This window comes from Mustela nivalis, assembly GCF_964662115.1.
Source record: "Mustela nivalis genome assembly, chromosome: 15".
NCBI lineage: Eukaryota > Metazoa > Chordata > Mammalia > Carnivora > Mustelidae > Mustela > Mustela nivalis.
Genome location: NC_139034.1, coordinates 87,292,748 through 87,308,114, shown reverse-complemented (window position 1 = coordinate 87,308,114; position 15,367 = coordinate 87,292,748). Strand labels below are relative to the sequence as shown.

Here is a 15,367-nt window from a genome sequence, read left to right as displayed (position 1 = left end):
TGGTAGTAATAATTGGGCAGAACTTGGGGCCAACCAAGTACAACACTGGCATTTGGAAGCCCTCATAGTCCTCATATCCAAAGTTACCATGCGGGGACCCATCATGGTATCTGTGTTGATCTAGTTCAGCTACATAAATACTTCCTTGGTCCTAGTACTCAGAAAATCAGAAAGTCACGGCATTCTACACATGGCGCCACTCTAACCTACTTTATTTTTGCTAAGCCTTAAGGCTCTTGATGCAAACTAAATTCCAAGGGTAAAAAAATTCTAACTGGTTTGGAAACTAGTTCTGGCTATTGTTCTCAGCTCTGCCCCAGGCACAAGGTTTGTCCTTGTGCAAGCGCTCAGCTTCTCTGTGCCTAAGTTTTTACACCTCCGCTGGCACAGTAAAGAGGGGCGGTCCCTCCCCATCCATCTGACAGATGACAAGGCATGCTCGCGGCCTTTTCAAAATGGGGGGCCTCTTTCCCAGGAAGGACGGAAGTCATCATCAGGATATACACCCTACCGGGGTAAGCAGATGAAAATCAGCATGGTCTCTGCAAGAAAAACGGCCGGCTTCTGGAGTGGACGGGGCTCACCATGCGTGGACACCAGAGTTCCACTTTTCTGGTCCAAAGGAAGAAGGCATTGCTTCAACTCTCGAAATATTCTTTCTTTGAAGTATTTTTCTTTCTTGCTCCTCTAATAGCCTGTAACCCCCTGAGACATCACACCCGCTCCCTGCACTGCGCTGCTTCCTGCTTCTGCTCACTTAGGGGCCAGGAGCACCTGCCCAGGTGCCGCATTCACACGGTCGTCGGGGCGTTTGTTGTGCGCCTAGAGGACACCGGCTGACTCCTCCGTTCGGCATCAGGCCGTCCACTTCTGCCTTATTAGCGAGCGCGGGCCGGCGGCCTCCACCGCGCCAGACCTCCGGCTGCCCACGAATGACCGGGATCCCGAATTCCGAGGGAGACGGGAGGGAAGCGCTGCAGGAGGAAAAGCTCGGGCCCAAGGGACCCCACACGGTAAGGAAACACCCACGACTTTGGCGGCGGTTATTCCTCGACAGCGCAGGACTGACTTTCACGGATGACTCACAGCCATTACAAAATCTGTTGGAAAACGGATTTTCGGCCACAACGGAGGATGCTCCCCCGTTCCGCCGGCTGCTCCCGCGGCTCGCCCTACAGGCAGGCGCCTCGCCAGAGCGGAGCCGGTGGGACTCGGGCCTCCCGGCGGGGTCCCCGCGGGCCGGTCGGGACAGTGCGCGGCGGGGGTCCGGACGGCGCACGCGGCCAAGAGCCGACCTCACCGGCCGGGCGCGGGATTGGGCGCCGCGGCTCCAGGATCCCCGAACTCCCCCGGGCTCCACGGGCTGCGGCCCGCCTCCTAGTCCGGGCCCCGCCTCCTGCCCCGGCCACGCCTCCTAGTCCGGGCCCCGCCTCCTGCCCCGGCCCCGCCTCCTAGTCCGGGCCCCGCCTCCTGCCCCGGCCCCGCCGCCCGCTCCAAGCGACCGCCGCATCCCCGCCCCGCTAGGCCCGAGCCCGGGCCCAGACCCCGCCTCCTACTCCAGGCGCCGGCGCCGGCGCCCCCCCCCACGCCCAGCCTCGCCACGCCCCGCCTCTGGCCTAGGCCCCGCCCCCCGACGCCCTGGGCCCCGCCCACAGCCCCGGCGTCCACGGGCGCCGGCCTCAGACCGGCGCACGGCAGGCCCCGCCCCCGCCCCGCCCCTGGCGCGCGCTGCGCTCGGCTCCGCTCTGCAGCCGGCGGGACGCGGCGGCGGCGGCACTCGCGGTCCTTTGTGCTCCGGCGGCGGCCTCTCGGGTGCTCGCTGCGCGTCCTCTGCCTCTCAGTCGGGCAGCCCGAGCTCTGCGGTGCCGGACCATGTCGACGGCAGGAACGGGCGCGGGCGTGGAGGCGGGCTTCTCCAGCGAGGAGCTGCTGTCGCTCCGCTTCCCGCTGCACCGCGCCTGCCGCGACGGGGACCTGGGCGCGCTCTGCTCGCTGTTGCAGCGGACGCCGCGCGCGCAGCTGGCCGCCGAGGACTCCTTCTACGGCTGGACGCCCGTGCACTGGGCCGCGCACTTCGGCAAGGTGGGCGCGGGCGCTTTAAGGCGCCATTTTCCGCGGCTTTCCCGTGGCGGGCCGCGGAGGGCGGGGGGCCGCGGGGCCTGCCGGGAGCGCGGGGCGGAAGCGGGCGCCGCGGCGACGATGCCCCGAGGGGCCCGGGGCGCATGTGCGGCGGCGCAAGTTTCAAACCGCCGCCCCGCGGGCGCGTCACCCCTGGCGGAGGCGGTTGGCGCCTGCGGCGGCCTGGCTCGCGGGGCGGAGGCGCGGCCCCTCGGGGCGGCGGCGGGTGCGAGGCCGGGCGCTGCGGGCGGGCGAGCGGCCGCGGCCGGAGTCGGGCGCCCTCGAGCCGGCGGCCGCGGCTGGGGAGTGCGGGAGTCCGGGCCGACGGGCTTGGGCGGCCGTTCCCAGCGGCCCCCGCGGCTCCGAGAGCAGTGCCCGGCCTGGGCGACCGTACGGCCGCGGCGCCGGCGGGATCCGAGAGCAGTGCCCGGCCTGGGGGGCCGTGCGGCCGCGGCGCCGGCGGGAAGGGGCCGCCGCTGCCGTCCGCACAGTCCGGGAGGCCGCGGGAGGGGGCCGGGACCGCGAGACCCGCACCCTGCCCCCCCCCGCCCCCCTGAGGTCGGGGCGACTCAGCGTCTGCGGTCCGCGTGCTGCGCCCCGACGGCCTCCGACAGGCCGGCCCGCGCGTTGCCCTCGGTCCTCGCTTGGGGCGCGACCCGGCGCGGAGGACGGTGCGGTCCGGCGCTCGCAGCCTGGCCGCAGTGTCTCCTCGCCGTGTTACCGGCCCGGGGTGCCCGCGGGTCCCGCCGGGTTGGAGCCGGAACCGGCCCGACCGCGCTGGCCGGGGGCGGTGCGACAGGCAGGCGAGCCCCCCGAGCTCGGGGTGGCGGGTGTACTTGTGTGGGTCCCCGGAGTGGGTCAGCCGTGGCACCAGATGCCCCCAGAGGCTGTGCGGGGTCGGGCCCGCAGTGGGGCCCCAAGGTCTCGGGCGGCCCCTCCCAGCCGGCCCGGCCCCCCTGTGTACCTGCGCGAGGCCCGCCCTGTGCTGGGGCCTGGGCCGGAGCCCAGCTGGCACGGAGCCCTTGGCGAACCCCCATCTTCCAGGCCGGCTTTCCTGACCCTTCACGGGAACGAGGCAGTAGAGTCCCCGAGCACCCTGGCTGTCCGAGCTGTCGTGCGGAGCAGTGTCTCCCCCAGTTTCCTAAAGCCCACGGGCACCAGATCGAGGTCTGGGGAGCTCTTGATTCTGATGCCGTTTGGTTGATTTTGGACTTGAAACCCTTGTCCTTGTCACTACCGGGGGCACTTTTACCGCCCCCCAGTACAGGAGGAACAGCGACCTGCAAAAGCCCACAGAAGGTGTGTCTCCTTACCAGCCGTCCCTCCCAGATTCTAGTTCCTGAAGCCGCAGATGGTGTTGAACCTGCGTGCCCCTGGCAGCAGAGTCTGTCTCCCACAAACGTGGGTGGCGGTGACCTGTCCCTCACAAGGAAAGGCTGGAATTGCGGAAAGGATCAGACAGGCAGGGGGACATCAGGGTGTGGCCGTCTCTCCTTCCTCCAAGCTCTCCCACTTCCTCCAAGCTTTCCCACTGCTCTGTTTCCCCCCACCCAGGGGAAATGGGCTGCTGCCCTCTGAGGACATGTGGGCGGAGCAGAGTCAGTGTGCGGACAGCAGGCCTGGTGGGACAGCTCCTGGTTGCCGTGGGCACTTGTGGAGTGTGCAGAGCTCCTCAGCCGGAGGCCGGCTTATCGTCGTGCCTGGCTCCAAACTGGCGTCTCACCACACGCACGGTCCCCTTCAGGCCCCTGGGCAGCGCCAGCTGGGATGTGCTGTAGGCCTTTTCCTCCCCAGCCAGGGGGTGTTTGGGGCCGGGGGTGGGGGGCCGTGCACCCTCCCTCTGCACATGGGCACTGGAGGATGGGCTTTGGCGGAGCTCTCCTTGGATCTGGCGTGTGTAAAGGTGTGCAGAGCGCCCTCGTGTACGGGCGAGAATGGGCTTTCACTGCGGTGTTCACTGCAGCTGTGTCGCTTTTAATGACCGGTCACTGGTTTTGTCCTGTGGCAGGGCACGTGAAAGTGGCAAGACCCAGTTTTTGGTGTTTTTTTTAAACATTTTGTTTATTTGACAGAGATCACAAGTAGGCAAAGACAGAGGAGGAAGTAGGCTCCCCACTGAGCAGAGAGCCCAATGCGGGGCTCGATCCCAGGACCCTGAGATCATGACCTGAGCCGAAGGCAGAGGCTTTAATCCACTGAGCCACCCAGGTGCTCCAAGACCCGGTTTTGATGGAAGTCTTGGAATTTCAGTCTTTGAATTTTTCGGTTGTAGGAAGAGCAGAATATTTAAACATCTGTGGCATCAGTGTTTGTGACTCCCTATTCCTGTGTACCAACTTTTTTTTTAACCAGCATAAGGAAGAATACTTTTTCTTAATGCTTTTTTAAAATTTGTATTGGGAAGGAATGATTCTGTTGTTCCCTTAAGCAGAGAAAATGCTGGGTCACAAGAAATGCCACTTGTCCTCATCACAGACTTGAAACTGTCGGGGTAGCATGTGCAGGTGCACGACGTTGACATGTGTCGTCCCCTCCTGCCGTTTTCACAGCTGGAGTGCCTGATCCAGTTGGTGAGAGCCGGGGCCACGCTGGACGTTTCCACGACGCGCTATGCACAGACCCCTGCCCACATCGCTGCTTTCGGGGGACACCCCCGGTGCCTCCTCTGGCTGATCCAAGCCGGGGCCGGCGTTAACAAACCGGTAAGGGCGTGCCGAGGACTAATGTGGTCTTTATTGTCTGTTTCCAGTTATAATTACATGTGTTGAGTTTTAAACGGGGGCCCTAATTAGAGTTTGATATGTTAACCTCCGGGCTAGCTGGGATTTGTGTGTACAGTCACTCGTGGCCAGGAGGCCCTTCCCGCAGTCGTTCTCTCTGCTCCGAGAGCCCTTTGGCCCCTTCCGTGACTTAGTGAGACCCGCGGCGACCCGAAGTGGTTGGTCCACATCCCTGCTGGTGACTGAAGGCGTCTGGCCCGGAGCCCAGATTTCCTGGCTCCCCTGCCCACGCAGCGGCTCGGCTTCCCGTGCACATGCCGCCGAGAGACGCCCGGATGCCGGCAGAAGGGTCGGGCCGCCGTCTGCCTGCCTCGGTTAGCACGGCTCCTGGCGTGGAAGTGTGCGCGCCCCCGCGTGCGCCAGCTTCTCGCGGGGCGTGTCACTGTTGCCTTCACTTCCTCGAGAAAACCTCAAGGAGAGAGTTTGGCTTCCTGGGGACTCTTGTGTGGACACGTGTGTGGGTGTAGAGGACTCGGGGATGCGGAGGTCCCCGCTGAGATCCCGCCCCGAGGGTGGACGTGTGCAGGGGCGTGTGCCTGTGGCTCTGCAGGGCCGCCTTCAGGCCTCTTTCCCTCCCAGCCGCCTGCGTCTGCCTTTCCCGTCAGTAATCCTCACGGGCCTGCCCTGTGCGGAACAGCACGTTTCCTCTCTGCTTCGCCGTCTTTCCCAAGATTCACCCCTTGCTGGTGACCAGCCCCTCCCCCACGGGTCACTCAGTGGCCACCTACAGGGCAGAGCTGAGCGCTCGTCACCGTGATTGGTGTGTTCAGGGGCTGTGGGCTCTCGGCCCCACATCATTCCTGCGCCAGGCATGCCTGTCACCCCTGCCCCTTCCTGGTGCTGCCTCCTCCCTGCCCCGTCCTCCTAGCAGAGCACCGGGGGCCCCGGGGGTGCCGTCTCACCTGGCTCTGCTCCCTGGCCTGGGGCGAGTCCTCGAGCTCCGTGTCCTTGTTAATGAGGTAGGGATAGTCCATGAATGATAGGGATAGATGATATGGACCTTTAGAATATTCTGTTGGCTTTCTTTTTCTTTTTTTTTTTTTTTTTTAAGATTTTATTTATTTATTTGTGTGTTTGTGAGAGTATGAGCAGGTGCGGTGAGTGGTGGGGAGCAGAGGGCGAAGCTATTCCCCACTGAGCCCAGGGCGCACGGGGCTCATCCCAGGACCCTGAGATTAGGACCTCAGACGCTTCACCTCATGAGCCCCCCAGGTGCCCCTCTGGTGGTTCTGCCTTTCAGAGCATCTAAATCTAGAAGTTTTTTCTCATGTGCCCTGGGACAGCAGCCCAGTCTCTGCTCTGGACTAGGGGCTGCCGCTCTCGGTAGTCCCGTGTGGGGCCCTCTGCGCTCTGCTCCCAGCACAGGAGTCCCCAGACCCAAGCCCTCTGGCATCCGAGGCTGTCACCCGGGGTCACTGGGTGTCCGGGAACGGCTGCCGACAGGGTCTCGGCTGCGGTGTGCACGTCAGCTGTCCCCTTGTGTGGGGCGTGGCAGCGGGCCTGCTGGGACAGGCCCCCGCTGACCTCGGAGGTCACAGCAGCCCTTGTGTTAGCTCCCCGCCCCCCAGTGTTGACCCAGCCTGAGGTGGACAGTTCCTCGTCTCCCACACAGGCTGTTCCAGAACCAGATCCAGGATTTCCTACACCCAACTCCACGCGTGCTGTGTCTCTGGACCTGCCCTGGCATTTCTTCTCCTGCTTGAGTTCCATCCACCTTCCAGTCCGTCTTCTGGCCCAGTGGTTACTGTCAGTTCATCGTTCCCGGGGCCGACAGAGACGTTTGCGGCCTCCAGACTTGGCGCGAGGGGTCGCTGAGACTCAGCCTGTGCCGTCTGGACACAGAGAAAGGAAGTCCGTCTCCAGGAGATTTGTTCTCGGTGGGTCTGTGGGCACGCCCCCCGGGCCACAGTCCTGCAAGGATTACAGGCCACCGTCTCTTTACTCCCGTTCTAGAATTCTAGGGTTTGGGTGACACTGGTCCCTTCTCTAGCTTCTTGTAGCCAGATTAGAAGTCAGCTAGTTTCTGTAACCACCGTTCAAGATGACCTGCCCGTCTTCAGACTCGTGGCGCAGCTCCCACTTTCCCCTGTTACTCAGTTTGCCCACAGGACTTCTGGAATCGCACTCCAAAGTAGTTGGTATTTTTGGAATGTGACTTGCCTGGGCTGGAGACGTGAGTAATTGAAATGGCTCCTGGCCTTGCCGTCTGGGCCACGCGTTCCTCAATGCTTGTCCCTCCTCTCCCAGCCTGAGGGTGTTCTTGGAGGGCCCACGAGAGTGGGTTTGGTTTCCTCCTCTGTCCTCTGTTACTATCTTACTGTCTTCTTGAAGTGATAGACAGACGTGGACGTGCCTTTCTTGCCCCAACGGTAGCTTTAAAACCCTTTTCTGTTTCTCGGGGTGGGAAACGTCAGAGGCTCTGCCACCTCCCGTCAGTGCCCTCACCACTCCTCCTGGTGGTTCTCAGGTACAAGAGTCACTTGTCCTGATTCTATTCCTCCTGTCCTCTCCGCACCTGTTTGGGAGGATGGGGTACGTTTTTGCTTTGTTAAGAAGCTGAGGGGCGCCTGGGGGCTCAGTCGGTTGAGCGTCTGCCTTCGGCTCAGATCATGATCCCAGAGTCCCGGGATCGGGTCCCGCATCGGCTTCTTGCTCCACGGGGCAGCTCTTTCTCCCTCTGCCTCTCTCCCTGCTCACGCTCCCTCGCTTTCACCGCCCCCTCTAATAAATAAATAAGCCTTTAAAAAAGAATCTGAGTTCATTCACTGGATGGCTCCCCAGGTAGCCACGTGGAATTCTGTTTCTTTCTTCAGAAATGGGTTCATTCTTACTCTGAGGGCACATCCAGTCGGGCTCACACCTTCCTGTCCGGGCCCGCCGGAGTGTCTGAGGTTACGTGCTGCCGGAGAAGCAGCTGGCACGCGTCTCCTGGGCTGGATCCCTGGGACCTGCCCGTGAGCTCGGTGCGCGGGGGAAGGGGCTCGGCTGGGTGCTGGTTTCTGAGTGAACTGTCCTCGGGGCCATGCGCGCTGCACCCCCCCACACACACACACACTTTGCTACGGGGCGGCGGGGGTGCTGCTCTGCTGCCAGGCTCGCCGTCCAGGCACCGGGAGGTGTGATGACTCGGGCGCGGTGCTGCGGGGCCAGGCGGGAGGTCCTGCCCCCGTGTTCCCCACAGAAACGGCTTCTCCTTGATGGCTGCATCCCTCTCCCGCTTACAAACCCGAGCGCCTGTGAATGGCAGCGCGTTTCGGACGTTGTCCTGCTCAGACAGCGCCAACTAACGCGTCCCCACTGCCCTTCCCAGCGCCGCTCGCCTCCCCTGCCTTCTCCGGCCGAGCTCCGAAGTGCGGCTCCCGCGCTGCTGCGGCCTTCCTGCGGTCTGTGGGTGAAGTGGCTGCGTGTGGCCCCAAGTCCTCTTCTGCTCATCTGTGGTCCTTTGACCTCAACCCTCCTTGTCTAAAGTGTGGGCGTAATTAGGACTGGAGGTACAAGGGGCCCCCGTGGGTATAACCAGACGCTGGAGAGTGTGTGCTGGGCCTTGGCCTCCGTTCCCTTTTTTAACCTGTTAGAGGATCATTGTTCTGGGTTTTATATACAACTCATTTGTGCTGAGCTCCACCGTAAGATGATTTCCCTCCATCCCTGTGGCGTGTCCGTGCTGTCCCCGCTGGAGAGGCCCCACGACTCTCTGGTCTTGACGCAGGGATTCAGGAGAACGCGCCTCTTCCGGGGCCGACTTTGATTTTCCGCCGTGTCTCTGGCCACGTCAGATCTGACTTGCGTGGTGTTTGGTCTCCAGGACGGATGAGGTACTCGGTCTGTGTCTGTTATCTTACTTGAAAACGTCCGATTCCTGTTGGATCTGATGCCGTGTGTCCTTCTGTTGTTGCAGGACTGTGAGGGCGAGACCCCCATTCACAAGGCGGCTCGCTCCGGGAGCCTGGACTGCATCAGTGCCCTGGTGGCCAATGGGGCCCACATCGAGTAAGTGCCTTCGCGTATCTGTCCCGCAGAGACGCGGTCGGGGCGCGGTGCTCACAGGCGGCTCGTCCTGAGCAGGCGTCTCCGGTAGCGGGACAGCCCCGCGTGGTAGGTCCGCTGGCGCGGGTGCAGGCTCTGGTGCGGGCTGACGGCTGGCGGGGGGAGCTGCTTCTCGGCACCCCAGGCTTGTTGCCGCCACAGCGTGCGACGAGGGAGAAAGCAGTGAGCTAAGTACGTCAGGACCTGGCATTGCTGACTCGGCCGCTAGCGCGTTGTGTCACCACGGGCAAGTCGTCAGACTTACTCTTGCCAGTGTTCGTTTCGCAGTGAGGCCCTTGCATTGGGCTAGAACGTCTTGTCGGGCCTCTCTGGCCCAGCCCTGGCAGAGAGTTAGCTTCGCTTAGTTGCGATGTTCTCATCTCTTAGCAGATGTGAGAACCTTATGTTTTAGAGCCTATTTTGACTCTCAATGATTATCACTACTTGTAAAACAGAGCCATGTACATTAGAGCCTTCAGACTCCCTCTGAGTCCTTGAGGCCGGTGACATGATTATAGTCTTGTTTTATCCAGTTTACGTGAGCTAGTTACGCGTGGTTTGACGGAAAGTGTTAATGTTTCAGTGCATTAGTTTAAAGATGTGGGCTTAGGTGCAGAAGTCCTTAGCCAGCCATGGCATTAAACGTTTATTTTAGGTATTAAATTCATTTGTATTAACTTGATCTGAAAGATTGATGTTGTAAACATTTTTCTCCCGCAGTTCACGGCATTAACACAATGGATGCGGTTTTTGCCCTTAAGTGTTGATGTAAGCTCTAGAGCTGGGTAACCTGAGGAACTATGGCGTCAGCTTCTCTGTCTGCAGTGTCTTGAATATTTCTTAAAGATTAATTACAGACCCCACGCTATTCTAATTGGAAATGTGAAAATCTAGACTTTGGGAGAAGTAAACCCCCAGAACGACCCTAGTTTAACCCTTTGGTTTCCACTTCATGGTTTTGACTCTGTTATAACAGATTCATTGAAAACGGATCCTGGGTAGCAAACCATGCAGCTTAACTAATGCCACGCATAATGCCAGGGGCTGTCTTCGGCCCCTAGGATCTTAGCTTCTGTTTCAGTTAAGTATTATGTTGTTCAGTCATTAGTTTGGGCTTGGATCTTTTATTTCCGTAGAAATCTGGTCCTGTAAGTACGCCCTGTGTTAACTGTTACATTGCAGGGCACCTCGTGATTTCGTATAGCTCTGACTTCAGGTAACGTAAAAACGCTGGATAATACGAATATGTATTATGCAATATGAGACGATTCTCAATGGATTGCTTCAAAGTGAAGTTATATGTGCATTTTTTTTAGCTGCGTTTAAATTAAAAACTCAAATCTTTAATTTTAATAACAGAAGCTTTGATTATGAAATAGAGTCATATAAGATCAGTAATTAAATCGCTTGTCATTTGTTGAAATAATAATTAGAAATTGACCTTTTTAATGACTTATTTTTCTAAACAATAGTCTAATTGATCCTGAACATTTTACTAGTACATATTAGCTCTCTTCATTTCAATGACTAGCTTAATCCTTTGAGCCAATAAATATCTCTATATCCTTTTTTTAATAGGTGTCTTTCTAAAATAAGAACCTTTTATTTACAGTTCTGTCCTTGGTTACAGGACCCTCGAGTGTCTCTTTCCCACCAAGTGTGACTGAGCCTGGCCTCGAGTGCCGGGCTGGTTTTCCTTCTCACTATGAGAGCCACTCCCTCGAGACCCTGCACTGTGGTGACTTCCCTTGCCTGAACCTTCAGATGTTTTTTAGAAGAAATATTTAGCTTGAGCCGCCTAGCCAAAAGCGATTCTTAAAATTCTAAGTCTTTGGCCTGGAGACAGAGCACAAAGAATCAATTGTGTATGTGCTTACTTAGTGATTACTTAGTTTTAACATCTGGAGAAATTGCCAGTTTTGCTGGGAAGCTAATTTGTAAATTGCTTTTTGATGTCTGTTCTGTACATTTTTATAGCGTAACACTTCTAGCCTACCTACAGGGGATAGTTTGAGCCCCTCAAATTATGGTACTTAGATCTGTCCTACTTGTAGTGCTCGCATGGTAAAGAGTAGTCCTAGCTAATACAATGCCTTTTTGTTTTGTTCTGTTTTGTGTCTTAAGAGGATCGAGGGGCACAGTGTTAATTTACTTACCTAAAGTGATTTATGTTTTTTCCAGTTCACAATGGGCCAGATTATTAATTCTTCATATTACATGCTATAATGTGAACCTTTCCTTTTCCTGTGAAGAGATCGAAAGCTGTCTCCTACCAGTATTTTGTCACACTTGGTGGTGATTATTAATTTTGTTATTAATTCCTACTTTTTTTTTTTTTTAACGTATCAGCTTCATAAAGTGGCCAAAATCTTAAGTTGCTGCTTTTTTTGGTCACTGGGTAGATAATGATGAGTGCAAGCGCGCCCCACGTCTGTGGCTAGAGTGGTTTGTTGTGTGACTCACTTGTCGATAGAGGCCGCATCTGCATGGTGGGGCGTGTCAGCGCTGGGCACCATGTGTAACATTTTCTAGCACCACACGTGAGTATGTTGATGGAGTTTTTTTTTTCCTTCTCTTATTTTACATCTCGAGTTTTGGTGCCAAGTTTTCTTTTTCTCGTGAGGTTTTGTTTCTGGCTTCTATGACGGTCATTGTTGTTTGTCGTTGTTGGCCTACCATGGTGCAGCTCCATGGGATGGAGCGGTGCTTCTGTGGCCGGGTCCAGTGTCTGCATACGTTAAACTACTGGAACCTCTGCAGACGCTTGTCATTCTCGGGCTTCGCCAGCACGGCCGGCACCTTTCGAGTTCTTGAAAGTGAGGTTGTCCCCGTCCTACGTTTGGCTCGTGTGACGGTCCGTCTGCTCCTGCAGCCACTGCCAAGGGCTGCCCCCTCTCAGGGGTCTGCATCAGAGGAGAGGCACGGGCTAACCTGTCAACCACCATTGCCTCTTCTTTCTTTCTGGTGATTAAATGAGTAGCAGTGTAAGAGTCTGCCTGTAAGATTTTGGAGAAAGCAAGAAGACTTGCTGTTTGTCTGCTGATGGCTAAGACCGTCCGAGTACTGACATGGTAAACTACAGATTCCAAGCCTCAGATTATCATTATTCTCAGTACCTGGGCATCAGTTAATTTCGGTTACTCCATTTTCTTGACGGTAAAGTGAATGTTTCCGTGTCAACCAGGTATTGAAATTGCCTTTTTTATGCCTCTGAGTAGAAATACAGGGACCAGTGGGATTTAGACTGAAACCACCGTTGGCTGGGGTTTGGGGCAGATTTGCTGGCCCATTTCGTGCCCTGCCACACGGGTGTTGCTGTTGAATGAGGTCGTGGCAGAGTCTCGGAGCAGCCGATAGGAGAGCGTTTCTGTGGAAGCCACCGGTTCCATGGCGACCGGCTCTTCAGATAGGCAGCTACTGCATTCCAGCTGAACTGGTCTGACCCCGCGGACAGCTCCACCGGTCATCAGATAACGGAGAAGCCTTGGTAGCCTGACGTAAGCCAGTTCAGTGACTCGCTCTGGAAGCATCCTTCTTGCCTAATTTAGAAAACAGGCACAGTTGGCTGGAGTCACAAACATCTAAAATGTGATTTTAATGGATTTTGTTTTAATGTCACAAAAACATCTACACTACTGAACTTTGAGCCATTCTCAATGGAAATTGAGTAGGTTTAGATCAGTTTATGATTGGTGGTCACGTTTATGATCCAGCCCTGTGCGCTTACCCAGAGAGCCCTCTGGAGGCAAAACGCCCTTTAGGGCACTGCCTGCCTTGAGCACATGTCATGTCCCCTGGGGAGTTTGTTCGGAGCTCCTGCCTGAGGCCAGATGTAGCGCACGCTCCCTGTGGTAGCCGTTTCTTCACTCGTGTTTGGAATTTGTAGTTTCTTTTCGTGGGTTCACATATTTGCCCCTCAGAATAGCAGTCTGTGGATTTTATTGGAGCTGTAAATCTGAACTCGTTTCTGACTTGGGGCTCTGCATTCGCACCCTCCTCCCCTAGTCTTGCCTCCCTTACCTCGGTGTCACTCCGGCAGACCTGTACCGTCTTGCTGGTGCCTGGCTCTTTCCCTCGTGCCAGAGAAGCTGCCGGCCCGCGGCAGGAGGGGCTTCCCCAGACAGCTCTGAAGTGCTTTCCGCCCACCCAGCGCCCCGGGAGCTGTTGACGCGTGTGGAGTCTTGATTCGTCTCATAACACCTTGAGTAACATGGACTCAGATAATTGTTTAATCCCTGCTTTTCTAAACAGTGCTTTCAAGTAGCCAGTGATTTCCAAATCTCTTTTTCCTCTGCTAAATTACTGTGGGAGCACATGAAGCCTTTTATCAGCCTCCCTGAAATGACCCTCTTCTTCTGTTTAACGTATGCAAACATGATTGGGGTTCACTTGCAGAGCAAAACTGCCCTCAGCGATGTTGACCTTGAAATGAAAACTTGGCACCAAATGTATTCAGGTAAATACTTTAAAAAATAGTTTCTTCCTCTTGTTATCTGAAGACTGTACTTAAAGTCTTCGTAATTTAAGAGTTTGGATACCAAAGGGTTAAAAATACATGTTTTTTTTTACTGAAGAAATTTTAGATATTTGCTAATGTTGTCTGTACAAATGGACATTTAGTGATTTTTTTTTTATCTTTTTTTTTTTTTTTAACGATTCCATGTATTTGCTTATTTCCATCTAGGAATAGTTACTAATGTATTTGAGATTCAGCATACCAAATTTTAAAGTACCAGAATCGTGAGTGAATGGTTTTTAGTCCATACTGTGAAACTTGTGTTGAAATATTGACATATTTAAATGGGCTTCCTGCCGGAGTGACTGCAGGAGGAAAGGCAGCGGCGCGGAGCCGCGGCCCCACGCACCGACCGCGCCTCTGCACCCCGTGTGTGTCTGTGTACTTTTAATCCAAATGTTGCCTGCGAATATGTGATCCCTTATTATTTCAGTGTCCTGTGTCATGAACCATTGCCCGTTTTAAATCACAGAGAAGATTCTGAATCTGTAAAACCTACACGTGTCAATGTCTTACAGCTACGTAATTCGAATTGACTTGATTTTTTCAAGTAACCCTAGAAAGGGGGAGCACTCCATATAGAAACCGCTGAGAACTGCCACAGGTGCTTCTCCGAAAACCTTACGGTTGTGGCATTGAGTGCTCAGTATGGCTTCCTCTCTCCACACGGTTGAGGTATTTGTTGCGGTGATTGGTTTTAATGCTAATCTAGGAATTCAGATATAGAGTCTAGATTTGCATGCTTTGCTTACCCTAATTTATGATACCTACCTTTTATTTGTAACTAACAATAGTTAAGTTGAGATCAGAATTTTAACAGAAATACTATTTATAGAAAAATTGTGGCTATCTTTTCATTGTCCCATGGCATTAACAAAAAGAAAGCATCCTGAAGGAGATGTGACGGCTCAGATGCCAAACGTGATATTTTGGTGATTGCTTGATCCGTGGTTTCTCAAATTAAAGAAAAAACTGTTCCTACCGGAACGGCTTCTCGTCTCTTCCAGGAGCGTGACACTGTAAGTGGAGAACGAAGGACTAACTGGCCACCGGGGGACATTTTCTCTAGGTGCTCTAGGGAGGGCCCCTCAGTACAGGACACTTGAGTTGTCTGTTCAGAACGTCACCGCAGAAAGCACCGTATCTCCGCATTTGCGTGTTAGTCAGTAAAGCTTAAAAAAGTAACAGTTTCTTTGTCAGTTACGCAGCGGAGGCCGGAAGATCGGACTCACAGTGACGATTTTTCCGTGTCTTCCGTGTTTCCACACTGCGCTTCGGGGACAGTGCTAGGTGCCCCGGGAGGACATGGGTGGCTTGCTCTGAGATCACTTTCATAGTCTTTGAGTGTCCCAGGAGCTTCAACCCACAGGTGCCAGCGCTGTGGCAGAGTGACCCCTCCCCGAACCCCCCCCCCCAAATTTTGATCCTGTCAACTCTTTTTTTTTTTTCTTTAAGACCATTGACTTTGGAAATTCAACACACTAGACCCACTTTGAACATCAAGGTGATCGATGTCTAATTTTTAAAATCTCTGCCCAGTTTCAAAGATTTTTCAGCTGGATATCAGAGCGGGTGAATGGAGAGCTTTTAGAAACGACCTCACGGCGCGTCCACGGGGGCCTCGTCTTCCGAAATGGACAGAGGTGAATTTCAGATCACACGTAGTCTGCGTTCACCCAAGTGCATCACACCGAAGATGTGAAATTCAAAACCAGATGCTTTTTTAAAAGATCTGGCTAAAAATACTGTGTGTGTTGTCGCCACTCCTCCAGTCTCCCTGTCAAGTGTAGGTTTTGAGAGTGTTTGTGAGTAATTTCTTCCAGGTACTTTAGAATGTGCCCTTTGGATAGCGTGTGTAGACTAGTTGAGACTGAGCCCAGCCCCGCACCTGACCTTGAGAGGAGTGTGGCGCAGCCGTGCCCCACGT

At 55.3% G+C, this 15,367-nt stretch overlaps 1 protein-coding gene across 9 annotated transcripts in view; it reads left to right on the top strand.

The window, feature by feature from the left end:
• Positions 1 to 1,687: 1,687 nt before the first annotated feature.
• ANKRD10 (ankyrin repeat domain 10) overlaps positions 1,688 to 15,367 on the top strand; it is a 31,892-nt gene continuing 18,212 nt past the window's right edge. For 5 of the 9 annotated variants that reach the window (XR_014303384.1, XR_014303385.1, XR_014303386.1 and 2 more), the window contains exons 1-3: positions 1,688 to 2,082; positions 4,668 to 4,820; positions 8,797 to 8,888. Coding sequence is in view for 6 of the 9 variants with exons in the window: in XM_082701091.1 (XP_082557217.1) it covers positions 1,873 to 2,082; positions 4,668 to 4,820; positions 8,797 to 8,888 (455 nt within the window). In the remaining 3 variants the exon portion in view is untranslated. Of the gene's footprint in view, positions 2,083 to 4,667; positions 4,821 to 8,796; positions 8,889 to 11,105; positions 11,220 to 15,058; positions 15,084 to 15,367 lie in introns of those variants that run through there. The other 4 variants (XM_082701090.1, XM_082701088.1, XM_082701092.1 and 1 more) reach the window with 2 other exon arrangements.